This window comes from Curcuma longa, chromosome 3 (genome assembly GCF_044706935.1).
Source record: "Curcuma longa cultivar G26 ecotype Majalengka, Jawa Barat chromosome 3, ITB_CL_G26_1.1, whole genome shotgun sequence".
NCBI classification, from domain to species: Eukaryota; Viridiplantae; Streptophyta; class Magnoliopsida; order Zingiberales; family Zingiberaceae; genus Curcuma; species Curcuma longa.
Window position 1 is genome coordinate 4,519,819 of NC_133863.1, and position 27,983 is coordinate 4,547,801.

The 27,983-nt window shown below is 36.7% G+C and overlaps 5 protein-coding genes across 9 annotated transcripts; 1 reads left to right on the plus strand and 4 right to left on the minus strand.

Annotated features, from left to right (window-relative positions):
* Nucleotides 1-654: 654 nt before the first annotated feature.
* Nucleotides 655-6,824, minus strand: LOC141823201 (uncharacterized). Of its 3 annotated transcripts, none has more exons than XM_074710467.1 (4): nucleotides 6,706-6,824; nucleotides 4,587-4,964; nucleotides 1,910-1,950; nucleotides 655-1,783 (listed from the first exon to the last, which is right to left on the minus strand). In XM_074710467.1, exons 2-4 carry the CDS (start codon nucleotides 4,885-4,887, stop codon nucleotides 875-877), a joined length of 1,251 nt encoding a protein of 416 aa, XP_074566568.1. In that variant the 5' UTR covers nucleotides 4,888-4,964; nucleotides 6,706-6,824; the 3' UTR covers nucleotides 655-874. The 3 variants fall into 3 exon arrangements, with proteins under 3 accessions (XP_074566568.1, XP_074566567.1, XP_074566566.1); XM_074710466.1 differs by having other exon boundaries at nucleotides 4,587-4,986; XM_074710465.1 differs by having other exon boundaries at nucleotides 4,587-5,101; nucleotides 6,706-6,788.
* Nucleotides 6,825-7,756: 932 nt separating this feature from the next.
* LOC141823200 (rhamnogalacturonan I rhamnosyltransferase 1-like) lies at nucleotides 7,757-14,042 on the minus strand. 2 transcript variants are annotated; one of them, XM_074710464.1, is made up of 8 exons: nucleotides 13,886-14,042; nucleotides 10,157-10,224; nucleotides 9,928-10,016; nucleotides 9,672-9,834; nucleotides 9,299-9,588; nucleotides 8,982-9,186; nucleotides 8,751-8,908; nucleotides 7,757-8,600 (listed from the first exon to the last, which is right to left on the minus strand). In XM_074710464.1, exons 2-8 carry the CDS (start codon nucleotides 10,166-10,168, stop codon nucleotides 8,339-8,341), a joined length of 1,179 nt encoding a protein of 392 aa, XP_074566565.1. In that variant the 5' UTR covers nucleotides 10,169-10,224; nucleotides 13,886-14,042; the 3' UTR covers nucleotides 7,757-8,338. The 2 variants fall into 2 exon arrangements, with proteins under 2 accessions (XP_074566565.1, XP_074566564.1); XM_074710463.1 differs by lacking the exon at nucleotides 13,886-14,042 and adding an exon at nucleotides 13,380-13,803.
* An 883-nt stretch (nucleotides 14,043-14,925) lies between these two features.
* On the minus strand, nucleotides 14,926-17,533 carry LOC141824866 (dephospho-CoA kinase). The gene is made up of 3 exons (XM_074712198.1): nucleotides 17,321-17,533; nucleotides 16,894-17,039; nucleotides 14,926-15,443 (listed from the first exon to the last, which is right to left on the minus strand). The coding sequence occupies exons 1-3, from the start codon at nucleotides 17,426-17,428 to the stop codon at nucleotides 15,005-15,007; spliced, it is 693 nt and encodes a 230-aa protein (XP_074568299.1). The 5' UTR covers nucleotides 17,429-17,533; the 3' UTR covers nucleotides 14,926-15,004.
* A 1,071-nt stretch (nucleotides 17,534-18,604) lies between these two features.
* On the minus strand, nucleotides 18,605-24,145 carry LOC141825115 (uncharacterized). 2 transcript variants are annotated; one of them, XM_074712508.1, is made up of 4 exons: nucleotides 23,981-24,145; nucleotides 22,264-22,402; nucleotides 20,883-20,993; nucleotides 18,605-19,222 (listed from the first exon to the last, which is right to left on the minus strand). In XM_074712508.1, the coding sequence occupies exons 2-4, from the start codon at nucleotides 22,378-22,380 to the stop codon at nucleotides 18,989-18,991; spliced, it is 462 nt and encodes a 153-aa protein (XP_074568609.1). In that variant the 5' UTR covers nucleotides 22,381-22,402; nucleotides 23,981-24,145; the 3' UTR covers nucleotides 18,605-18,988. The 2 variants fall into 2 exon arrangements, with proteins under 2 accessions (XP_074568609.1, XP_074568608.1); XM_074712507.1 differs by having other exon boundaries at nucleotides 23,945-24,145.
* Nucleotides 24,146-26,397: 2,252 nt separating this feature from the next.
* Nucleotides 26,398-27,678, plus strand: LOC141825754 (pathogenesis-related genes transcriptional activator PTI6-like). Its single transcript, XM_074713141.1, is given in 2 exon segments — nucleotides 26,398-27,445; nucleotides 27,448-27,678. Coding segments are annotated over 2 exon segments (897 nt in total). The 5' UTR covers nucleotides 26,398-26,652; the 3' UTR covers nucleotides 27,552-27,678.
* Nucleotides 27,679-27,983: the final 305 nt, after the last annotated feature.

Consider the following 27,983-nt stretch of genomic DNA (forward strand, 5'->3'; position numbering starts at 1 on the left):
CCTTCTTCTTAAGTTTTTTTGGATCTTTGTTAGAAAAATCTTCTTGTTACTCGACATTCTAAAAGCCGACTTGAAGGAAGAGTCTGCTGAAGTCCGATTCAAAGAACGCCCGACCTAAATGAAGTCGATCTACTAAAGTTCGACTTGAAGAAATCGGTCTACTGAAGTCTGACATGAAGAAAGCATGACCTGAGGAAAGTCGGTCTATTAAAAGCCGACTTGACTTGTATCCAGCCAATCGAAATTATTTGATCATGGTTACTGTTACTAAGATTGCATCTCTTGATCTCAAATCCGATCTCAGATCGGATCAGTAAAAATTCACTGATCCACAAGATTATTCTTTCTGGTCATAAACAAGAGAAAGCCTTGATCACCCCCTTTCAAAATCTGATCAGTAATAGCACATTTAAGAAACATATGGGATTTATAATTGGCTTACTGTGGCCCAGATATGCACATCTGAAAGGAGAACTCTATAAATTACAAATTGAAGAGAATTAAAACCCATTACAATTCACATTACAACGAATGGAGCTTTCACAAATTTTAGCTTGGCAATTATAACTATTCTATGAACTTAAATAAACATCCAGCCTTCTCACAATCCAACTAGCTAATCATGAATTGCCAAAAATGGTATTGATCTTTCTTGACCATGCAATTATTCAGGTAATATAAAAAAAATCATGGTCACAATATATTGTCTAAACACCAGAGATATTGACAAACTGAAAGTACAGCCCTCATAATGAACAAGCAGAATAAGGTGGAGCATACAACAGGAATGGAACACCAACCTGGAATCGATGATCTACACTGCCTAGAATTTATGTTCTCATAATTTTCTGATTGGTGTTGTCAATTGCTAGTCCTAAACACTTTGGCTCCCTTGGAATTCCTTTCCTATTTTGCTCTTGAAAGAAAATTGCTTTTTGATGTGGTTCCTCGTAGACGAACCCGTATGTTGAGTAGCAAGTGAATTGTTTTGCCTCATTTCCTCGATCTGATGTGAGATCAGGTCGTTACTGGTACCTGTTTCACCGAATGTTCCCATGCCATGACCCTTGCTAGGAAATTTTTGAGCGACATGGAGAGGTTCTGAGAATGATATCAGTTTTTCTAGTCCAGTGGCTTTCAGACACACTGGGCAGGGTGGTTCGTGAATTTGACCCTTTGGAGTTGTCTCTTCCAAACACTCTGCATGGAAAACATGGTGGCATGGTAGTATGCTGGCGACAGGCATATCCCCACTTTTGATGATCCTATTAGAGCTCCACGGAGACTTCTGATGCAATGACCTCTTGCAAAGTTCACATTTCTGGTATGTTGCAGTGTCATTAGGGCATCGCTCATTCTCTACATCAATATTGTCTCTGATTTCTACGCCATCCCCATCAAACCTGAAATCGTAGCTGCTTGCGTTACTCCATCTAAATCCTTCCCTTCTTGAACTCGTGCTGAGTTCTGAAGAAGCCTCCATCTTCCGGAGTTCAGTTAGGGCTCTATGGAACTTAAAATCAGGACTCCATGTTCTCTCAGTCCACATGGGTGAAACCCCAATATCTTCCTGAGGCACTCTTGCACCACTAGGACTTGCTTCAGCTGTTCCTGGGATATCAGCATCTGAAACAGGATTCTGGAACACAAGTGGATAAATGGGCTTTGAAATGAATGACCGCCTGTTTGAAAATTGAAGGGGCTGCTTGCTAGCAGATGACCATCTACTAGATTCTAATGGTGAAAATGGAGAACCAATACTATTTGCCACAGAAACATATCCCTACGATGAAAAAAGAGAGGGAAAAGCTTACTTTTTAAGATAATCTACCTAAAGCCAGCCACAAACATGATGGGAATTGATTTTCAGAGAAACAAACACCATGAGAATTCTGAATTAGAATGCTACCTCACTTCCTCTAGAGAATACACAAGCTTCAGGCCTCCCACCTAACAATGTAGAAGTATTTGAAGATTAGTTGAATTAATTGGGGATTAGTTACATACTAAAACTTTTAAGGTTTTAACAAATCTATCATCAGCTTTCATTTTTAATTAATGCATAAAAGTACTAATTTTGTAAAAATAATCCAGTCGTTCCCAACTTAACATATTGAAAAACACTTTTTCAATGAATCACGTCATATGATGATTCAAGAATTTTATACATAATTGGTTAAGAAATTTCAAAAATAAGTAAATTTTATTATAATTTGAATCTTCATAAATAGATTGACATATTAAGAAATGACACCTTGATCGTTAGAGAATATAATGAGGTATCAAAATGGCATATGATATCACATGAAACATAATACTTTCAAGACATTAGTTCAAACTTTTTCCAGGCTAAGTTTGTTACAAAATCATAAGTACATGATGCATTTGTTAGAAAAATAAGTGTTTTTAAAACCTCAAAAATTCATGATAGTTAAAGTAATTAACCCTAGATTTTAGGAATTAAATGTAATTTGGACAGCAGTAAAGCTTCAACAGTGAAATAGTATTCACAGACATTGAGAATTGAAGTGAGCCCCTAATTTGTTAGTATTTCTGAGTTTCTGTTTTACAGATGAAGTGAAGAGAAATTACAGTAAAAAACCATGCTCCGTCTCAGATATGGCCATGTAGGCTCTTCTAAAACCAATAAAACACCAAATTTCACACGAAAAGAAAAAAGGTGATAGATCACTTGCCAACCAACTTGAGGTCAATCAAGTTCAATAACATATATAGATCTGACAATGTATCCGATTTATGAAGACATTTGAAAACAAGGCCTGAAATTAAAAACTAACACCCTAGCACTAAACATTGTTGTATGCAAATTATTTAACATGTCTATGATGTAGAAACTAATATAAAGTTGATTCTACATTCGCATTGTGTAAAACATAATCTATAGTAGAACAAAAGGCAAATGAATTAAAGTCAGAAACCAGAGAAAACATCACATTTCAAATTTCCCAGCTTCATAAGAAAAGAACATTTATCCATATTGTGGATGACCAAAGTTAGTTTATGGTTCTCAAAATGAATGATTACTTATGGTGATTCAAAATAAATTCAACCTCAATATCTGGAAATGATTATAGGTGACTGATAATATCAAAACTAATTGTTAATCCATCTTACTTTTTTAGCCTACCTGTTGTCTTATTTGACCATGTAAGCCATTCTTGGTTTTTGTAATGTCCTTTAGCAGTCCTATGTGGACAAATTGTGTATTTCCTTTTTGATTCACAAAACAACATCCTGACCATGCCCATGTAGTCTTTCATCCAGGAAAACCTATACACTCGCCATTCTAGTCATTTTAAAGACACAGAAGAACAGTTTGGTGGCAAACACAGAAACAATGGAGCACCATATCGATGCTGGAATCTATGTACCTTTTTTTCTAAGCCTGTACTTCCATACAAGATGTTTTTGACTAAATGAAGCATATAAAATATGCATATTAATGTAACAATCTAAATTGTATAATCAACTTGAACACAGACAGATAAACACGGAAAGTTCAATCTGTTACCCAGAACACAACTGTTATTCCAAAAAGGATTATTTCCAGTTACTACATTATGTTAAAGGAATATTTTACTAGGAGTTCCATTCATGCAGATTTTCAGAAATATAAATTTTCAAAAAAAAAAACTAAAATGAGCACAGCAGAACAATCATAAACTTACAACTGGCAACATGATCATCACCATACATGAGCGATTTACTAAGAAAATTACTTGCAAGATCACCAATCCAATTCCTAACACTAAAACATGTAAGATTGTGATAATCAAATTCCGTCGTACATGCATAATGTATTCATGATTTTCTATTCACACCAATCTATAATAGCAACTTATTTTGTCTACTCTCCCTTTGCTCTTGATGACATCATATATGAACCTATCCAAATCACGTGACTGTAAGTTTGCACAATATTGTATGTTTTAATAGTGAGACCCACTTGGTTTTGTCCTTTGTCAAAAGGAGCCTATCTTTTAACTTACATCAAACTGAGACTCAACACTCCTTGCCAATGCGGGACAAGAGCCACTTCATCAGAGCCACCTAGACAGCAGAATGTCACATTCCCATCAAGGTTGCCACGAAGTCATTTTGTGAATGTCGATTTGGGTCTTGTGGGTGTTGGGCCAACTGTATTATTGCTTGCTTTAGGATTGAAGCTCTCATTGTTTTACACTTTTGATGAAAACATATCTTTGAACTTATAAGGCCTTGAGATTCAACACTCATTGCTGAAGTGGGACTAAAGATCACTCAACAAAATCTATGATAATTCCATAATGCATTTCAAACTTGCAACAAACTCCTATAGAATTAGACACTTCTAGACCAGTTTCCCAACTCAGACATGGTAAATTTGGTAACCTCATCTCAAAATAGTGTGCCTCCTAAATCAGGTACAAATGCCACACAATGTTAACTAAATACAAAAATACAAGTAGAGAATTTAGATCAAAATTAGATTGTTATATCCTCCTGAAAAAAATGGAAATCTCAAACATAGCGAGAGGAAATTTTGTCCTCATAGTGACATAAGGAAGCAAAAAACAATCAGATACCTCCAGTGGGTATAGAAAATTCCCCAAGATCATATCTATGCATACATGGTGTCCAGCAGCGTGGTTGGAGATTGTCAGATGGGCTCCCTGTCAAAGATACTGCCCCATCTGACACAGAATGGTGATGATTTAGGTCACAAGTTTGTCTGCCACTTTTACTAAGAGAGCATGAACTGTCAGTCAAAGGAACTTCATGGACTCTGTTGGATAGTTCAGGTGGCTGAGAACTGCAGTCCCATCTCCTAGATAAATGAGGTGAGTAGCTTGAATTGGTTCGCCAATGAGGATCATGTGGATCCATGGAGCCCACTCTTCTTGAGGAATTAGATTTAGGTCCATGTGGCCCAGCGGCCACACAACAAAGAGCACCCGTCTTACCTATTTTATATACGCAACAAATCTGAGGAAAGCAACACAGACCAATAGCTTGAGAAGAGAAACTATTTAAAAATCATGGATGTATATTAACAGCCACCAGTGTTAGCATTTGAAGTTCGCTTTATTGATTAGAAAACCTGTAACATGTTCAAAAACTCAAAATCATTAACCTACAATGAGCTTAGAGGGCTATCCAAATGAAAATATGATTAAGTATTTTTACAATAATATTCTTCCTCATATCCTACAAAATGCAACTTATTTGGTTATTTTATGTTTAATCCAAGCTAAAGATATTTAGAATTTTTTTAGCATTATTCACAATTGCACATGCAACTTGCATTATATGCAAAACTTCATCCTCCAAACTTTCAGGAACAACTATCCTCAAATTCCATTCAGCTTTACACCCTTTCATAGTGCAAGTTATCGGTTGATAGCATGAAAATTCTGCCACAACTATAATCAACTCTTTTGACAAATAGAAGTTGTATTAATGTTGGAGAAACTAGAAACATGGATATTATTAGAAAAACTTTAAAGATCACCATGGACCTCCCAATCCTTGGAAAAGCATATTAGCACTCATAAAATAAAAGGGATTTGCATATCAATTTGCAAAAGCAAATGAATAACTTCTTATGATGCAACACCAAACCAAATCAAACTCACACACAGAATTCATATACAAATTGATGAAATATGGGATAGCTATCTTACACAAAGAAGAAAAAAATTCGCACAAATATTATAAAGAGGATTTTAGTACTTGAAAGATGATTTTGTTTTGAAAATTACAAATAAAATCAGAAATAAAGTAAAAACATTAAGGATAGAAATCACCCTATTCCTAAGAAAACTCAACCAACTGGCTGATAAATCAAATAACAAAAATAGGAAACGAACCAAATAAACAAAAATTCTCCTGCCACCCTAAATACAATAATTACCTAGAAACCATCTTTGAAGACTTAATTCTCTTAAAGAGAGATCTTACCAAAATAAACTTTTGAAAAATCTAAAACTTTTCAAACTTCAATTCCTTGTTTGCATTACCTCAACACATACTAGTATTGAGTATTTGAGTTAACAATATACACTGAGAAAAGTCACAACATAAACATCAGCGTGATATAAACAATTTGACAAACACAAACAAGTTTCTTCATCAAACAAATAGATCCAATTGATTTAACGACTCAAACTGAGTTAGAGCAAAAAAAAAAGTTAGGGTGGTGAAGATAAAGGACATGAATACGCACTTTGTTATGATCACTTACAACATTGTTCTTCTACAAGGAAAAAAGTAACATTCTGCTGAATCAAAAACATTAAAATAATAATTATTGATGGGATAAGGTCAAATATGGCAAATTGTCTATGGACTTCATTTTCACAAACAAAGGACAAGGTCAGCATTATATGGCAGCAGTGATAAATAAAACAACAAAAATAATCCATTTTGAATTGCGTAAAAGCGCCTAAACGAACTATGATAAGGCAAAGTTCCTCGGATTAATGTCGTATGAATCAGTCTGCACCCTCTCGAAGAAGAAAATAAGGTTAAAAGGCCTTTCGACAAGTAATGGATTCAATAAGCACAAAGTTGAAAGCTAAGAGATTGGGCGAACGAGAATCAAGCCGGCAGAATTTAGGGGAATGCTAGAGAAATTTCTCAAATCCACAAACATGGCCAAACAACCGGGTGATTCAGAGGATGCGGGAAAGGGAATCCATTCACCTGAGAGCAAATCAAGGCTCCAAGGGGTGGTTTGCGTTTGCGAGAGGGAATCGAAAAGAGGCGAACGAACAATCGAGGGAAAGTCCCAAAGGGTCGTCTCCTTCCTCGGGGAGTCAGCGGCCTTCCTCGGGGAGTCAGCGGAAGCGAACAAAAGTAGCATAGTTTAAATAAATTAAAGAGAATTGTTTACTTGTACTCGTTTTTACTTACACGCTCCTTCACCTCCATTACTATTGGAAATTGTTGCGGAACCCAATATAACCTCAGGTCTCTCAACTGCGACAAAAAGAACGATCAGAAACAAAACTCGTCAATGTCTCGCATAAATTCTGGAGCTCTCGGTTTTATGGGGGCGTTTGCTCGGACAAAAATAAAAGGGAAGTTTAATTCTTGTCGATTTGGAAAGAAGTTGAGAGAAGGGAGGAATTTAATTCTTTAAAACATCTAGTATTTAAGGGCTAATAATTAAAATTAAATACTTATTCCATTAAATAAAATCAATTATATTTATATTGAACTTAATTTTCTATTATATTCTTATTTATATTTAAATAAATTTTTATATTTTATCTACCAAATCATTTGATAGTATCACATAATCCTTGAATGGTTAATAATGGATAGTTTATGTTCATGAAGTTTTAATTTTTGTGCTCTTATTGCTTGTGCCTAAGATTAATTACTGTAGAACAAATTTACTGACATAGACAACGATTAAATCTGATGAAACTGATAATATATGCTTCATAGTATCAACTGTAATTTCTTAATTTATCTTTTCACAGATGATCGTAAGATCGATCATGTAAAACCGTTAAGATGATGAAATTCCAATTTTTTTTTTACTGAAGTGCCTAAGATTAAAATTTTTGATGCAACTCCCTAATTTTATTTTTAGGTACAGACCTATACATTCCTTCACTTATTCAAACATACAGACCATCAGCAAAAACATGATGATGCTCAAAATGTGAAGCTTGAGAATATTCCATAAATTGGAAAACAAAAAACAAAAAGATGAAGTTATTCTTTTAATAATTTGGTTGGATAATTATAGAACCAATGAGCAAGTTATATTATTGTCTTTATTGCATGGTGGGAAATTAGTACTAGTTGCTCAATACAAAAAAATATGTGTTTAACCTTTAATTTGCAGATTCTCCAAGTGCTAAAACAAGAGGAGGAGGATAATGTGTGTGCAGTTCCAGATACATTGTAGTTCTATCTTGCATTGGATTGTTGTCTTTTGCAAACATGTCAATCTCTGTGATAAAGAAGCTTGATGCATGCTACATTCTTAGTCGGCGCACTTGTAGTCTAACGATCTGTAACTAACAACACAGCACAAATCTGATGAAAGAGGCATGAAAAGAAATAAAAGAATGGTGAAAGGGGTGATCAGCAATCTATATCTGGGCAAATCTTGATGAGCTTTGCTCCCAAATCCTGATCTCTGATGACCAACTCAACGGCACGGCAGTATGGCAGTCTGCTGACTCTCTTCCAGAGTATCATTCATAAGCATCTGGCCTTCAGGTTTGCCTATAAAGATCAAGAGTTGTCCATAGTTTAGAATTAGAGCTGGACAGCATCACCCATGTCATCCGCGGAAGCAGCCACAATAGCAGTAGATTTAGATGTCAAATTTCCTCGATTCAGTATGTCTGATCCTTGAAGACCCAGTACACTCATGAGGATTAGAATAGAAATAGTCCTCTTCTTTTGGTCGACCTTGAAGGACCATCCTTAATGATGGTTGACCCATGCGGTCCTTGTGCAATTCCATAACAGCGGTTGAAAACTGATCCCAGGATACTTCCCCGTCCTCGAGAAGATCCAAAAGTTTTACAAGTTCTCTCCTATCCAACACAATTGTCTTCCGAAAACCATTATACCTATGAACAGATAATTTGCCGTGAGATGCACAAGCGCAAAACAGATAATAATGAGATCAAACATATATCCACGAAAGAAGCATCGTGTATTATAAAAAATAAACTAAGATTACGCAAACTGTCATTATTAAATTTGGATAATGGACAAACCTGCGGTGTCCCTCTACTACTTTGGCCATATTTCCATCATAGGTAGGGACAAAGACGTCACTTGCAACAGAAACCAGATAGTCCAATGCTGCCATTTGAGTTGAGTGGTTTTGGAAAGGGTTCAATTCCTCAGCACTAAGAAGCATTTCTTTCCTCACCTGAATTGATAGATTATGGGTGAGTATATCATATCCACACCTGATGGTAATAGTCAAAAGATACATGTCTTACTATTCTCGGATATGCAGCCCTCAAAGATCGCATCCTTCTTTCCCCACCATAGATTTCACCAGAGGCAATGTAAATTAGGGTGTCCCTTGTGAAACCTAGCGCTCGTAGAACTACTGCTGTTTCTTCAGGTGTAAGAGGGCACAAACCTTCTGATCTTTTCTTTTCTGATATTATTTCTTTCTCTTTCCACCATGGATAGGCATATCTTGAGATCCAAAGATACACAAAAAAAAAAAAACTTTTATTATTGGTTGGTGAAAAAGAAGAAAAAAAATGGAACTAAAAGCATAGTATAAAAGAGCACAATAATGGCAAACCTCATCCTAGTGAGATCTTCAGTCTCTTTTGCAGAGCATCTATGTGTGCAACCAGAGAAAGAGAGCATATCCATCTCATATCGCAGGTGAAGAACAACGAAGAATCCACTTCTCTGGAGAGTTGAGACAAGTTTATTGCCTAGGGCTTCAATTGCAGGCGTAAATCTTAAGGCCTTGTAATTAACACGACAACGGAGTTTTTGGAGGCGTAACGGCAATCCATTATTTGCAAGACGAGCATCTGTTCTGTTAAAATGAACTACCTTGTGCTTCCTCACAAGCGGTAGAATCTGCAATTAACATTTCTTAAAAGATTACTTATCTGGAATAGAAAATAATAACAGCAATGAATGAAAAGACTCTCTTAGCTAACCTCCTTCAAGTAGTATTTCAAACTAGACCAGCTAACAGGAGGCATTGAGAATGGTTCAGTGTGGATCTTTTTGCTAAACTTTTTAGGGAGTGCTCTTACGATCTTCACTTCATCTCTCAAAGAATTAATAAAGTGATCTACATTGAATATATCACCAAAATCACTGCAAGGAAAGAAAGCATTATCCGATATTTAGGTCCAGATCAAAAGAAAGAAGGCCACATTCACTAGTGAATGCTAACAGCGAAATTTATACCTAGGATCAGCCCAGAAAGATATTTTATCAAGTTCAGGAACTACAAGCGTTAGATTGAGATATCGTGCTATAGTAACCATATCACATATCTGCAATAAAACCCAATAACAGTCATAACACATATAAAAAGGTAACTTAAATTAACTAGTATGATCTGGCTACATAAAAAATATTTGGAAACATATGAATGATTCAGAAGGAGACTACAAAAGGTAAGGATTTTACAAACCGCAGCACGCATCTGATTCAGGCCTCCATTGCATGACACCTTAAGATAACCATTGCTTTTGTAAAGTCCTGAAAAATGAAAACAGAAGAATGGATCGTCAAACATGAAAGTTTCAGTTCAATTCATTGTATAGTCCCTTGTAATAGTGGGAGACATCCTATCAGATAAATGAGAAAATTAAAAAAAAAAAACATAATAGCTTCAAAGTGCTGGAGAAAGTTGCAATTTGTTACCATACTTGTTAGCAACAAGGTTATTTTTATTCAGCATCCAATAACGACCCATCAAATCTGATAAGCAATATGTACATAATTGATCAAATGAGAGTAGCATCATGATTTTTTTTCATGATTGTATTTTAATTATAGGGTCAAAGAAAAATTGAAAATTGAATCCTATTTAATACCATATTATGAGTAATAGAGCACAACGATCATGAAAAAGTTGGAGATCAGGATATTTCATCTTTAATTATTCCCAAAAGTAAACTATTGATCATGAAGTCCACCCACATCAGCAACTTGAATCTGAATACATCAATGCAATTAACACATGAAGAGGAAGTCAACGGGAAAAATGAAAATAGGAAATGAAGTAGGCTTGGATGTAGAAAGGCATCTCAGTCACCATCAACTTTACCCCACTAGTTGACTGTTAAGTTTAGATGTGGCAAGACTCCTTTATAGTGTTCTAAAATTCATAAGTTGACTCACAGACGTATAAATTTACAAGAGCCTATCAGCCGAGTCAAAGTTGGTCTTGAACTTGGATCACAAATAAAACTGGTGTTGTATATTTGTGAACTCAATCTGATTTTACAAGTCTACTCAGCACCATTTGGCTCACTGATGGAGCATGTGATCCAACATAAATCTTATTTTTCTAAGTGTTGTTGTTCAATCCTGGCTATTCCATATTCTCGGCAGCCCCAGTTCCATGATCAACTCCACGCATTTCACCATTTTCTTCATTTTGCAATGACTTCTTGTTAGATAACCATCTCTCCTTGATATCTATGATGTTCCATCGTTCTCAAGTCAAATTATTATTTCTTGTGACATTGCCATCATTGTGCCCCTCATTCTTTCTCTATCAGCAAAATGATGATGATTCCTTGCCTCTTAGTTGCCTATGTTGCTGCCACTTAGAATCCTGGTTGCTTGCTAGCCTCTCTTCATTAAGCTTACAGTGAGCATTGATTGTTACATTAAGCTTATTTCGACTAGTATCAATTTTCACATCTTTATTTGTGATGAAAAATATTAAATTTTATAATAGATTTACATGATTCTAATATTTGAATCCATGACAAGAGTCCATAAACCCAAATCCACACCTATATAGGAACATGAGTTTGACAACCTTGTTCATCTTCTCAACTGGTGTCCTGGTGTTTACCCCACCCTTATCATCTGCTGACATTCTGTACTGCCATAAAGAATTCTTTTTTTTTTGTTCTTTCCTTTTTTCCAAAATCATATAGAATACAACTCTTTTTAAATGGCAGTGCATCAAGTCAAATTTATTATCATAAAATCTGGTTAGATACATATTATTTTATGTTCAAGACTTATCATATCAAAGGAAACAAATCGTGAATTGTACAATTCCAACAATTATGAATACTTAGCATAAGCAACATGAGGAACCACAAGTAAAACTATTCAAGCCATCCATAGCATAGGTAACTTGTTTGGTTAGGTTGGAGTCCCACTCAGCAAAACCATCCTAAAGATGAAGTTATCTTACTCTCAAAATTCCAGTAACTAAGACCAATGGCATTGTGGCAGTGTTACAATTTACATATAGACTGAACTGAAGTACTAGTAGCAAATAAACTGAATTAGCTCAACATCCAAGAATAAAAGTAAAGGTTAGAGAAATGCCAATGAAAAGATAAGGTTATTTAGGCTATTAGCAAATGTATGATCATCAAGTTGATTAAATCACTTTTAGTCATCTTAACTAGAGTTTTCTTTGATCACTCCAACTGCTACACCAACTCTAATTGATACAGCTCATCCAATAAAGAATTTATTGATTGTTTCTTAGTTCATAGCATTTATCTATATTCTCATTTATCATCTAATGAAACTACTCACAATTACTCTATTCATCTTTACTCATAATCTCACAAATCCATGCTAGCATTCTATTGTAATCTCTACTACATTAAGGAGCACAAAGACAATCACAAAAAGCACAAAGCTTTAAATCATTCCAATCACCCAAAATTTACCCTGGTAATGATCTTGTCATCAATATTTTTTTTAATTTTTGAACAGCTCTTCCAAGAGAACTGCAATTCATATAAGTATCTTACATGCTTCCATCTTAACTATTCCCTCTGTTCTTTTCTTAATATTGAAACTGTTTTTCACATAATTTCATTAGATTAAATTTAAAAATCTTTAGTTTCTAAAGCTTGTCTTCAAAATTCAAGCTTTGAGTTTAATCTTGAAGTGTAGTGAGAAATGTTAGAAACCTATGTTTGCTGATAAACATAAAAAATTGTATCCATATTATTTCATCTGTTCTTTAATATTTTTTTTACCTTTTTTTTTTTTGACAAATCCCCAAGCCAAAACATATCAAAGAGATGGTTCTGAACACCTATCATAGCTCACTCAAGTCCATGAGCCAAAACATAGCATATCAAAGAAGATGGTTCTGAACACCCATCATAGTTCACTCAGGTCCATAAGCCAAAACATATCAATGGTTCTAAAGCAAAAAAACAGAAGTTACATGACAGTTTTGTTGGCATGAAATTCTCTCTCACTGCAAACTTCTTGTTGTTAATACTCAAGTTCTTTACGTCAATTTCAGCAGGGGCATGTGTCCTTCATGTTATTCATATCTAGCAATTTATTTTCAATCAATTCTTATATCTTATGCAACCAGATACTAGAAACTCGATCTTCTATCAGGAGAATTACCTATCAATAGCATTAAAGTTTCAGTTGGTTAAAGATTGGAAAAGACAAGATAAACTTTAGATTACCGAATCAAGAAAGTAGAGGCATTTGTGGAAAAGGGTCCTTAATTTCAGTTTTCATATCCAATTCCGATTATCAACATCGAACTAAACCAAAAGATCAATTATCTTAGCGCAATCCACACAAACATAGATGAAAGAATACAGCAACGCAACAAAAGGGGATCAAGAAAGAAGGTGCTCTTTCAAACAAAACGATGAGTAAAAAAAAGAATCGAGACTAACTCCGAGGAAGAAGAGCGGGCGGGGAGGAGCGGGACCCGTACAGCGCGTGTTCTTCGCCATCAAGCACGGAAAGATTCGTGGAACCATTGAGATCTCTGCCGCCGCCGCCAGCAGTTGCGGCACCGCGGCCGTCGAAGCAAGCGGCAGGCGACGACTTGGGGAGACGCGGATGCCACACTGAAGTCAGCTGCATCAGCGCCGTCCAGATGAGGACACTGGATCCCAACCGCAGGATCCACGTCCTCGTCGCCTTGCGCCGCCACCCGCCCGCACCAAAAGTCCTGCTTCCCGGAGGCAAGGCCTTCCTCGCCCTAGCCTCGTCCGCCATTAGCCCCCAAACAGAAAAAAACACGCACACACAAAACAAAACCTCTATATCCAAATCGGCGACTGCATCGGAAACACAACGACAGATTAAAACCATCAAGAAGTGATTTTTAACACAAACACAAGACTGAATCACACAAATCGAAAAGAAAAAGGCATGAAAGAACAAAAGCTCACACCTTTCGACAGAATCGAGAAGCGAAGCAAGCAAGGAATCGAAAGGAGTAAAGAAGAGGAAGAGATCGCCTCGCCTTGCGTTGGATCGCGACGGTGCGCCTCCCTACGATGGACTCCTGCTACTGAACAACGCGGAGTTGGTGAAAGTAAAAGACTTGAATTGAGGGGAAAAAAGAAATAGCCGTGCCCTTTCCTCCTAACCTTCCTATTTATGTATCAATTTGGAACCCTCAAATATTTTCTAACTAATGCAAAAAAAAAAAAATGAATTTTTTTAAAGTTATCGACGAGGTAGAAATTCAGAAAAAGGACACTTGAAATTTATTTATTTTGATCTCATGAACTCGTAATAATTAAAGCTATACATTGAATATTCAAGATTGCTTGGAAAGGATGTCAACAAACACATGCTTGAATTAAAAAAAGATAGTTTCAATGGCACTCCACATAATTAGAGTTAAGAACTCCAACCAAAAATGAAAGAATTTAAAAGCTCCAAAGCTAATAGAACTCTAAATTCAGTTAGATTAACAATTGTTTCTTTGACAATGTAAAGTGCATGCATTGCATAACTTTAGGATTCAAGTGCCCCGAAATATAACTAAGTTGATTATGACAAAGCAGAATTCAAGAGTTTAAATTTTGATGAAGCAGAGACAATATCCTCCTCCGTTATAATCAACTGTAACTTCTCGATTTATCTCCTCATAGATGATCATAAGACTCGACCGTGTAGGGCCACTAAAATGGTAAATTCCACCATTTACAAAAGAATTCAAGTGATTAATTTGCCTACCCTCTTAAGTAGTTAAGTTCAGGCTGTAGTTTTAACAAATTATAACATTTCAAATGAACTATTTACAAGTATGTTTTTAGGAATTTTATTGAAGGAATAAACAAAAAAGTCTATGGTTGAGTTCAGAGATAATGCATCCACTATTAACTCTTTTGTTTATAAAATGATCTAATTAATTTAGTAAGACAATAATTGGATAATTTTATATGATTCCTTTGCTTGTTTGTTGTATCAAACTAATTAGACTGCTTTTAATAATTTTATTAAAAAATTATTCTTCAAGCAGAATATCAAGTCTCCTGGCCAGGACAAGCATGGATCAATATCATGTCAAACTTTTGTGCACTGCCAAAGCACCTACAATGGCAGAAGCAAGAATCCATAGGAAGGCATCTCTTGATAGGGCATACTCTTTCCAAGTTAGAGGTCCATTGACTTGGCTCAGAACCTTTTGGAACTGCAATCTTGTTTCTTCAATTGTACCAGAATTATCGATGGTTATATCTGCCTTTTCTCTCTTCAAATCCAGTGCCATTTGGGCATTTATTTTGTTTCTTGCTTCTTCTGCGGATATGCCGTCTCTCGCCGTGAGACGAGCCACCTGGGTTTCAGGATCAACCCACACGACGATGATTGGAGATGTTCTTCGATCCATCTTGGCCTCAAACAACAATGGGATGTCGAGGATTATAACCTTCGAGCCCTTTATCCATAGCTTCAGTACTTCCCAAAAGATGCCAAAGGATATATATGGAGCCAATAGACTGAAAGTAAGAAGGAAATAAAACATGTCAGTTTTGGATGAGTTTTATCAGTAGTTCCTTTGTGATTTTACCATCAGAAAAAAACTAGTTGGAACTGGAATTTGATTTTACCATTCCAGGGCAATTCAAACGAAGAAAGCTTATAGGGGAATCTACCAATATACACACCTATTTATATTATTTTTAATCTAATCACACTCCATTAATTGATTTTTGTCGAATAGTGCCCCTCGATAATTTTCTTCCTGTGTGAAACTCAAAAATGATCTTAGTAGGTGCAAAAAAGAACTCAAACAAATCACTTATCAGTGAAAATCATGCCCTGCATCAGTTGTCATTCTGTACCAATCAAAAGCAAGAACTCCCAAAGATCATTTTAAGTGCAATAACAAACAACTTTGAGTGAAAATCCTAAAAGTGATTTTGAAATCAACTTGTGGAATTGCAAAATGAAGAGTTCAAAGAGCAAAATGAAGATTTTAGGTGCAAAGGAACTCAAACAAGTGGATTTTTTAGTGAAATCATACCACAAGTTAATTTAACAAGAGTAAATTTTGGAGGGAATTTTGAAATTGAAGAGTAAAACAAGAAGAAAAACAGTGAGAGGCAGTATTTGATGAAAAACTAGAGGCAGTGTGGTTTGGTAATAACTAGCTAAAAGAGGCATCAAATTTACCTAATTAACTTAACAAAACTAAATACCAAACAGTCTGAAGATGCAAAAAAACAAAAAAGGCAGAAGAAAAAGTTGCATGAACATTCCCCAAACTATAGCAATGTGTTATCTTTGTCCAGAAATTACTAGTTTTAAAATTTATACTAAACCATCTTTAACATGCCACTCAGCAATGAGAGTGAATGATTTGATAATTCATAATAACTGTCAATCTCAGTCACATTAAAACTAGTTCAAGGTCATCAAGATAATTTGTTACCTCCTGATTTTATTGCTCATTACAGATGCTCTCAAGAGTCTCTAATGTTAATCCACCTTTCGAAGTGACACCAAGCCATCTTTTGGACAAGCCACTCAGCAAAAAGAGTTGATCATTTGATGGTGCTAATACATTTCCATCCCGGTCAAATAAAACTAGTTCAAGGTCATTTGAGTATCTTGCCAACTGCTAATTCTGATATTCATTAAAGATGCTCTCATGGTTTCTAATATTGATCCAACTTGTCATCTCCAAGTTTATTTGCAAACTGCTATGGTGTGTCTCTAATGATAGTAGTGATAAATTTTTAATAAAATAAAAAATGAGCTATTTAGATAAACCGCATTCAACTATAAATAACCAGCAAAGATAAATTGATACATCCCTATGATTCACTTTCTTTTATGGGATGTATAAAGGTCATACATGCAAATTCTAAAATCTGAAGAGATTTTAGCTGGTGCAATGCAAGGGGTATCCTGAAATTCATTAGAAAAATTACGCAAGGATTTTACCGATTCAAAAGTTGGCGTTTTGTTGGATCTGTGAATACAATTTGACCCAAGCGTGCTCTATCAATTTCCCCATTCTCTAGTAAGATATCATTCCCAAATGCCTTTACAACTTTCTTCCAACCTCCAGTACCTTTCCTCACTACATCCTTCATATTAAATCACCAAGAACCACGAATGAGCAGGGGGAGAACATAAGAAGATGAGCAAGAAATTATATCATAGAATTTCAAGCCAGAGTTATCGAAAGAACTAGAATTGCCTATGTCGCAACAGATTTGGATTATTTCACGCGACGAAGCTACTCGAGAAATGAGTTCAAATAGAACTTCGGCTGATGCGATACCATTTTTGCAACAGCGAAGTTGTTCCAAAAGGTGATTTTTCCCTCTTTGAAGTGAGACATAACAAGGAGGAAGGGAGAGATTACCCGGGCAACAACGTCGGCATCAACAACAGGGAGGCCTTCGGATTTGAAGAGATTGGAGATGGTGCTCTTCCCGCATGCTATGCCGCCAGTCAAACCAACCATCCTCATCTTTATGGCCGGAGATGGGAGACGGCGGCGGGCGAGGTAGAAGAGTGGATTGGGTGGAATCGGGAGCAGGTTCCCAGGTAGGGTTTGGATCGCCAGTTTTTTTGCCAATTGCATCAATCTAAATTTTGTTTTAACGAAGGTTTTCTTACCACAAAAGGCTACTAATTTTTGTTATTTCTTTTACCCTGCCGGGGAGGCTCTTGAACTGCAAAAGATGAAATTCGTTATCTTAATGGTCACATATGATTTATGAAAAAGTAAATTATGTCATCGGCCCCACATAATTTATAAAATGGTAAATTAAGAAACTACAATTAATCACGAGCACCTACTGTGATCTACTAAAACGGTAAATGAATTGAATATTCATATACAAGTTTAATATTGAATTTCATAATATTTTATTTATATTTATTAAATTAAATAAATATCATTAAATAATTTATTAAATTTAAAAAAAAATAAATTTAAATATATATGTGTTTAATTGATGGACATTCGTAAATATATTTATCAATAAAATTTTAATCAACTTATTAAATAAATAAAAAATAAATAATAAATTTATATTATCCAGATCAATAACTAATAAAAAATTAAATATAAAAATTTTAAATAATCAATCAAATTTAAATTGAAAATTCAATAAAATTAAATGAATCAAATTTAAATTCAAACAAAAAATCAAATCAAACTTAAACAATTATTTTAATAATAAATCATTTTAAATTTGACTCAATTATCATATCAAATAAATTTAAACATTATAATAAAATTAGACTCGGCTCCATTTGGTTAGTTCATAGCCCCAAGTGGAGCATTTGGAGGCCACTTAGTCTAACTTGTAATGAAAGCAAGGCATGATCAAATTGTTGCTTTTCTCGACTTTACAGCCATAAAATTTGACTTATTGAGTGTGGCAGAGAGAAGTGGAGTTGAAGAAACAAACAATTATATTGTTGAAGAACTGCGCAGAATGATGGTTCGATTCTCTTCCGGGTTGCAAAAGGCAACAAATAGAGGGGGCCTGCCTGCAGTGATTGAATCAATGAATGTGCTCTTCTGATGGTATTGATAGGTCATGCCAGCCAGCCAGCATCATCTACAATCTGCTCTTTAGACACAAATTAGGAATAAATATGATGCTAAAAGGAATTTCACACATTCACATACATGAAAAAAAGTGAACGATGGTATAATTTTCTGACGTTTGTCAGAGTGATTTATTTCATTACATAAACTGCAAAGTGACAGCGTGAAGCTTGACAATTGCCTCAACCAATATTCATGAAATTGTACATCAAGTTCAGCTCTACATCTCTAACTTGGGTCCAACTTCAGATGGATGAGCTCTTGGTTTCCACCAGTGATCAGCTATAATTCACTAGGCTTATATCAACTCTCATCTTCAGGGGATAAAATGGAGAAAACTCTAAGCTGATAGAATAGCAGGAAAATATAGTTATGTGCCATTGCTCAATGTACAACCATTTATGAATCAACCAAACAGCAACTACAAACATGCCATTGATATTGATCAGATTTAGTCCCAAAAAAATATCAGTTACTCTGCTCTTGGTTTGGAAGGACAGATTCCTTTTCTGAAGCAGGACGGCCTGTGTCAGAGCGGTTAACTTCAAATTTCTTCTGTGCCATTTCTCTCTGTAGCATCACATTCTCACGCATCACCTTTACCATTTCTTGGGCATGTTTTTCTTCTTTTTCAAGCTGCATACTCATCAAGAGCTCTGCACCTTTATCAATTGGTTTGAAGTACTCTTCTATTGCGGCTTCCTACACGTATCACAATTTACAAGGATTAAAACATTTATTGCTGAACAAACTGAAGCAATCAGCATAGGTTGCTCTTTCAAATTCACTTCAGTCAGTACTCTATTAAACCCAAAAGAAGCTAAGCCTCCAAATTAAATTGCTGACAGGTTCCTTTCTTTTGACATCTTACAATCACAATGGTTAGATGATTGTATCCATAAGTAGTTATACAAGGGGAAAAGGCCACTTAGCACCATTGCTTTTCATTCATTTCAAAGGTTGTTTCCAGTAAGCCCGGGTATGCACTGATTACACAAGCATGAGTTAAAACCAGCCCATACTTGTATACTTCATGAAATCCATTTGGACAAGAAGAATCACTATCTTCTCAACAGATAATCAAACATGTTAGGATACTTCCTTTTCTCCTTCCCTTTTGTCATCTCATCTCTTCTCATGAACACCTAGCCACTTGCAGCTAGAATACATCTATGCCTACATATCCATGCTGCTTTGCATTTTAAAAGTTCGAATTTATCAGTGTCTATTTTTCCTAACATACCCAAATTTTTCATTGGCGTAACATTTGTCAATAACATGGTTAGTAACAAACCTTTAACAATGGAGTCCAGCTTAGCAGAATGATGGATTTTTTAAAAAAAGAAATTGCTGCATTGCTATATTCACACTTCCATCACTTGATCAGAACCAAATTGAGCGTCATTAATTCTTGGGTTGACACATAAGTGAATTAAATTTTTTTATTGGTCCAGTAGCTTATTAGTCATTAAAAAAAGATTTTGCAACGTCAAACTCTATCCATGTACAATATTTTTCTTAAAATCTTATCAATCAGATAAACAAAAATATAATGCCCTTGCATAATATTTGGTAATTTTTAAAATAGTTACTCATAGTAATTTAAAAAATTGTTATTTATTAGAAAACCAAAAAATTGTTATTTATTTACTTGAATATAATAATTAACTATGAAATCACAAAAAAATATAAATATACTAGTTAACTATGAAGCCACTAATATATTTAACAACAATGATTATGCATAAGTTTTTGACCTGTCCAAAGATGAGTGATTCATTCTACAATTAGACATGTTACACTAGAATTGAAAATATGACAGGCAAGTTAGACCAAAGACGAGCCTATTTAAGATAATAAATTTTGAAAGATTCAAGCATTATTAGCAATATAACAACGTATAGAGTTCCATATAATTTAAAGAATTGGGATTGTGATGCTTGTTTGCAAATGATGCATAACTGCTACACTATTGTGGCTATTCTGCTAGTATATAATGTGGAGGGTGAAAACCTCTGAGACTGGTTTTTTGACCTACCTTTCATCACCTACAACTGCTCTATATCAAAAGGTGATAGGAGAAATAGATAAGCAATAAATGGGTAGGAAAATAATTTCTAAAGGGGAAAAAAGATGCAAATAAGGTGCATATACATCCTGTCACTAAATTTACTTATTTAGCTTTTTTTTTTTTTTTTTTTGCTCTATTACTTGTATGATGTAAAATAACTAGAGACACAAGCATAGTTTTGAAATCATTTTTTTTTAAGAGCATAAAATAGAATTGCCCAAATCAGATGATGAGATAAACAGAAAATGCAAAACATGTGTGAATAAGATAAACAAACAAATTGCGCCTTACTGTTTCTTCCAGCTGCTGGTTGAGTGCTTGCATTTGCTCAACCATTTGTCGAACTTCTGACAATATGATCTGCTCCGGTAACCTTCGTAGTGCTGCCTTCTTAGCCTGTGCCTAGACAAGGAAATAGGCAAATTATAGGCAGGATTAAGGAGAAATATGAAAAATTACAGTGAATTTACCAAAGAAATCCTAGGATGGTGCTTCATATGAGGAAAACTTAACAGTCAAGTTATATTTGTTCTTCCAATCCTTAATACAGTTATTCAATCTCTTAATCATCATCTAGATTAACGAAAATGAGACTTATTGAGTGCAACTTTTTCATGAAGTGTTATATAAACTTAAACAAGGTCACAAATCCATAAAACAAAATTGTTTCTTCCTCCAAAATAGTCCACTCTGTCTGTTCATCCATCAAAACATTTTTCCATTTGAATGTCACTTCAACAGATAGTTGTTAGAATCATGATGTGAAAGAAGAATTAGTCAAGGAAGTTCCAAATTGAGATTTGGAAATCATAACTTCAAAATTACATTTCTTAATCTATTACATAGAATTATACAAAGTCGTGACCCTATTTTTCTAGGTATAACAAGCAGTTGTTTCAAACAGGGATGGCAAACCAGCTTACAATTCTAACTGAAATAAGTCAACAAAAAAATTTCTCCAATTATAATTTTTCTCTATGATTTTAAAATTCAGCGTTTCACCATAGGGCATACCCAAAGTTGCAGAATATCCAAAGGGCACAGCTAACCTTTGATGATGATGTGATTTCAATTGACCTGTCACTGTTATACACTTTTAGACAAAGTGCTTGACAGTTATAGAATTGACTGGAAGTGAGTCCAGTCAAGTAGATGTGATTGCAGTCAAACATTTTTTTACCAAAAGAATTTAATAGCTAAAAGTGTTTGATGAGGCCTCAAATTCATGCCAAATGATGCCCAATCGACTGGCATTATTGACTTTAGTGGATTAATGGTTTGGGTAGTAATGAAATGGATTGGTCAAAGCATATTTTGGGAAATAGGTGCGACTTTGGTAAAATATGGTTTAAATTTAAGTTTTCCTCCCTCTTTCCTTCCATACAAGGAAATAATTGCATGGAAAATATTTTGCAATTATTTCCCTGTGAGTTTACTCCCACCTTTTTCTTTCCCTACTAACTTCCTTCTTGTGTAGGAAAGAAAGGCCAGATCTCATCCAGAACCTTGAGGTAGAAATCAAAGTTTTTTTTTGCCTAAACTGTTAAGTGAACATTAGAAAGAATTGCCCAAATAGATAAATTAGCTATGTTATAACAGAACTAAAACCACAAAAAACTGAAATTTTACTGACAGCCCTACTATATTATGTAATTAAACAAATGTGATATACCTGTTCAAGTTGCCTCTGAAGCTGCAATCTATATGCTCGGATTCTTCTTTCTTCATAACCAGATAGGACTTTCACCAAAAACCAAGTCCTCCGTCCAAACTCGACTAATTTATCCATCCTCTCGTGGCACTATGTATCTCTGCAACACATTTAAAGATAAGTTATAAGTTAATGAAGGGTAGTTGTTTGTGTTACTTCAGTCATGTCCATGCTACAATTTTAGCTTTATAAAAAAAGTACAAAAGAGCAGTAATGTGCAAGAGGATTTAAGAAAGAATAACAAGGCTGATAAAATTGGAGTCTCCTTCATGTTTAGATAATATCATATCAATTGAAATACTGAAATAATTTTGTGTGATAGAATATGTTTATTTATTTAATTAAATTATTGCACCATCCTTTCAGTCTTTTTCATTTTGCTCAGAAGTTTTTGGACTGATGTTTCTCTGCCAAAAATATCCATAACAAGGATTTATGTTCAGTCACAATGTTGTCAAAGATGGTACTATTTGTTTGTGCTTGTTTGGTGCTTCACATTTGATTTTAGTTTTTGATTGTTTACTTCAAATAGATAAGGTTTTTCTACCAGTGTTTTGGTTTGTTTCTTTTCACCTATTAAAATTCCAACAATGATTCAGTTCTTGTACAGTTTTATCCAGCAGTTCAGGATATTGATCTGTAACTGTACTGTTTGGTTGCATAACATATTTTGTTACTTCTCATCTAAAATTACCAGATAACATCAAGTTGTTTGTTCATACATTAAGGATATTTATTTTGATGTACAAAGGTGATAAATTGATGCTTGTATAAGAAACTAATATACAAGTTTCTAGATCTACAGCTTGACAGGTGGAAACTAATATATTGCACCAATCAATACTTTTAATTCTAAAAAAATGCATATGTTGAAATAGTTGTGCGTGCCAATTTTTAGTTGTAACAGATGTTGAGCAGCTAGTAAAAGTCAAGTCATATTGAAAAACTGGTAATGTAAGTACAACTGTATATAATACGAAACCTGAGAATGTAATTAAATACATTGGATTTTGTTGTTGAACTTTTCTGCTTCATCTTTAATACAGTCTCCCTACAACAAAACTATAGTTCATATTCCAGTAGTTGTTTTAAGAAAGAGGTTTGTTATTATAACAATTTCTTGTGAACGATTTATCCAAAATATGGCATTCCCAATGTGCGTGGTTTGTTTTTGTAAATATGATATCAGTATCATTGCAGTAGTGCATCTTAGATCATAGACTTGTGAAGGGTGGCAAATTGAATCAAATAGACTTAAAGCTATATTTAGCTTGAAAAAAAATCATATGAATATCCTTGAAACAGTGCATCTTAGATCATGGAATAAAGCAAGGATGGCAAATTGAATCTACAATACCAAAATGAGTTGTGTGAATTGAACAAAAGCAATTGGATCACTTTTCTAAAACCAAGCAAGACACGGCCCGACTAATTCGTTTAAGATGGTGATCACTCTTTGGTTCTCCCTTCCATACCCCGATACCCGCGTCGACAAGACACAACACGGGTATGGATACGAAATACAATTTTTGCTCGCCCGACTCGTCCTCTCCTCGAGGACAATCAACGAAGAAACAAGGGGGGAAAACATAAGAAGAATAAGAAACTTAAGAGGAAGAAGCGGAGGAGGAAAAGAATTAACCTAGAATCAAACCCTAGCGCAGGCCGGAGAAGCTACCGTGAGGCGGAAGTGTGCGGGCGACTAGGCGAGCAGACCAGTAGGCGGGGGGCAGGCGAGCGGACAACAGGAGCAATCGCGGAGAGCAGTGTGGGCTGAAAGCAAGGGGGCGACTGTGGGAGGAGACGGCTCGCGATCGGAACCTCCGGAGCAAGGGGGCGACAATGGGGGCGTCTGGAGGACGGGGATAGGAGATCATAACGTGTACTATATCGAACATGGATTAATTTTAAAAACCCCCTTATAACTTTTTAAATTTCCAAAATCTCGTCAACTTACAAAAATTAAATGTAAGGTCACCAACACCGCTTTCGCCTTCTCCTTTCTTCCCCGGCCTCTTCCTTCCTCGAGGCAGGGAAATGGTGGCCCTTGCGACCTTAACCTTCGGCACACTCGTGGGCTATGTTCCCTAATATTCCCTCATCCCCTCGGAGGCTTCTGCTTCTCCTGGCTCCCAACTCCGCCCGCCTCAAAACACACGGCGAGGGAGACTGCAGTCGCCACTTAGGTCAAGAAAGGCGCGGCCTTTCCTCTGTTCCTGCTGTCAGAGCTGTGGCCGTGGACTCCGATGAGGCTGACTCGTCTGACCCTGTCCAAGAGGTACACTTATCTTTCACTTCTGTTGGTAAGTTAATCATCATTGGTCACTAAGCTTGTTTTTTACGAATGAATTTGTCGAGCCGAATTTCGGGCGAAGTTGAAATTTCGTGTTGAAAAGGTGGTTGATGCTGATGCACAGATGACAGGTTTCGGATTTTCGTGTTTCATCGTTTAGTTCATCTCAACAATGATGATAGACTTTGTTGACAACTCTGGCTTTTAAACAAGATGCCTCCGGTGAAAGATGAATCTTTATGTGCTTGTTAAACTCTAGTTCCTGAATAATATTAGAAGATAATTACTTGTATATTAAATATTTTGGACTAGCTGGATAATATGAGAACATAACTCAGGTGCATGCCTGTCCCATGGCATTCGGATAGTGCAATCTGAAACTGCTTGTTAAAGGATTTCATATACAGATCTGACACATTTCAGATGAGTAAATGAGAAGAATTATGTTTTTATATATTTTTTGTTTTGAAGATAATAAACTGTAGGAAAAACATAGGAGGTACTACTTTGTAGTGGCCAATGAAAAATTCATGCTTGATGAGGAGGAACATTTCAAAGAGTTATTGTTTGAGAGGGGCTGAAACTTTGGGGAACTAATTCTTAGACAAGTTTCCTAGCATTACAAAGATGAACCTTGGATGACATAATTATACTTGCTTTTTCAATGGTTTTTACATTCACCTTTGCATAATTGCTCTTCTCATCTGCTTGCCTTTCAGAAAGGTTAAAGGTCCCAGTGTAGATTCAATGTTTCTACGGTTGTATACTTCTGCTGTCTTGAATATGGAGAGAGAAGAGAGAAATCAAATTTCTGGTTGTATCTTACTACAGGTAAAATCAGAGGGAAGGATAGAGGAAGAGAAATTGTCGACCTGACGAGCTGTTCAATGTACTATCAATTCAACCGTTTGATTCATAACCATATTGTGCTTGGCCTGCTGATTCTCATCCCTAAACACAGATAAAGTAGAAGTATGATTAAGTTTATTTTAGTTACTGATAGTGAAAGCGTCTTTTGTTGAGGTTACTCAAGAAACTCTGTCACTTGTGACTTTGTTAAAACAATGCTTTCTTTACTTACGAGGTTGAATTTGAGCTCAAGATAACAAGAGATTTCAAGAACAATGAAAAGTTATTCCAATGATTTTCACAGGTTCATGAAACTGAGACTGGAAAGAGTTTTAACAGGCAGCTTGAGGCACACACACTAGACGAAGCTCTGGATTACAATTCGTTTAGATGTTTAAGAGGATTTTAGAGGAGTTATCACGCAATTTCATGGAGATGAAGCTTGATGCTAAATAACAAAGAAAGTTCTCAAGCTCTATCATGAATGACCAAAGACTCACAACAACAATATCATAATGTCGAGGCAACTCTAGTACAAATTCATTTATTGGTAGTCACTCAAAGGGGTGATATTCAAGAACATTTTTTCTTCATGGGTGTCGAAAGTCACTCATTAATTTCACTCGTTGTTTCCCTTTTTACCACCATTAACTATCTACTTCTTTTGCACTACTAACAAATTACTGACGAAGGTCAGTTAAGTATGAAGTTATATGCAAAACCGGGCCTAGAGCGTAGGGAGTATGCAAACAATGACTTGTGGACCCACGATCGGCTTTATGCGGGCTGCCCTGGGATTTAATTGACTTGTGGCAATTCCTAGCCGGCCGATCGTGATCCAACAGTTCATATGATATTTAGCCTAAATTACCAAACAAATGGGGAGTATCTCGAAATAAAGCAATTCTGAAGGGGTTGTTTGGATATTCGGGCTCCTTTATATATAACTCGCAACTTCCCGTCTTCCTTCGTTTGGTCCCTGTGTTTTTTTTTTGTTTTGTTGCAGTCAATTTTCTTCGCTTAGTCTTCGCGTTCTGTGTCTCCCCTTGCTCCAGTTTACAGTATAAACCCCAGTCAAAACCTCACTCGATCCTTTGATCGGCTCTAATTCAAGAATTAGATTGCTGTTTGTTTCAATTGGAGCAGGAATCTTTCAGATCTTTGATGAAATTGCGGGTCTTCGGCGGCCAGATCTGTGGCTCTGAGCGATGAATCTGCCGCCTGGTGCTCTCCGGAACGGCAGACCGGGCGCTCGTCATGCTCCGGTCAAGTTCTCCGTGCACATCACTTCCACCAGGAAGACGGTCCCCGCGGTGGGTGGGAATAGACGCCGGAGGAGGGTCGTTCGCATACACTGCACCGACGCAGACGCCACCGATTCCTCCGGCGACGAGGGGGAGGATGGTGTCCTCGCTCCTCCCCGTCGTCGGATTAAGAGGCACGTCCAGGAGATAGGGATCGAGGCGGGCGTCCGGTCGCTCCCCCGCCGGTCACCGGCGCCCAAGCTTCCGCGCGAGGCGGCGACGGATGAGTCCGGACAGAAGAGGTTCCGCGGCGTCCGGCAGCGGCCGTGGGGCCGCTGGGCAGCGGAGATCCGCGACCCTTCGCGAGGGAAACGGCTCTGGCTCGGGACCTTCGACACGGCGGAGGAAGCCGCCGCCGTGTACGACGCCGCCGCCGTCAAGATCAGAGGCGGCAAGGCCGTCACCAACTTCTCCCACCACAGAGTTCCCCCCTCCTCTGCCGACAGCACCAACTCCTCCTCCGCTCGGGACGACTCCTCCGACAACCCCTTCTCCTCCCCCACCTCCGTCCTCCGCTACGGCTCGGACCCCACCCCTTTCGACTTCCTCACCTTCAGCAACGTCGACGCCTTCGGCCTCAGCGTGGATCCTCCACTCCACTTTCCCGAGCTCCACCTCCCGGGCGGGGAGCCGCAGGCGGCGGACGAGGAATTCGCCGAGTTCGACGCGGGCGATTTCCTCCTCGAGCTAGTAGCTCCTCAAATGACGATACTACCCTCGTCCGAAGATCTTTTCTCGTCTCCTTTCTTATCCGGTTAAAACGAGAGCGTCAAAAATTGCGTATACAGCAAGTGACTCACTAAAGTGAAGCATTTTGAGCGTTAAAAAATAATAATAAAAATAAGAGTGAAGGTGTGAAAAGTTGCAGCCTTGTATTATTATTGCTGTGTGATGGCATAAGTGTGGAAGAGCAACCTTCCTTGGATTGCACGGCTTGGCGTGGAAAGTTCGGATATTCATATTTAATTCCAAATGTCCTTTTAAAAAACAGAGATATCGTCGTCCCAGCCCGTGCTACGTGTCCGTCGGACGGTCTGCAAGCGAGGGCAGTGTCCGTGATGGACGCTCCGGATTGAGGAAGCAGAAGGAGGCGGGCCCGGCGGCCGGCGGCGGCTACGATTTGTCTGCCGCGCGCAAATGCCAAAATTACCCGCGCTGAATTTTTTTTGTGTGATGTGGTCGAGTTATACTGCTCATGTGACATATATAAAAGATTAAGTTAATCTATTTAATTA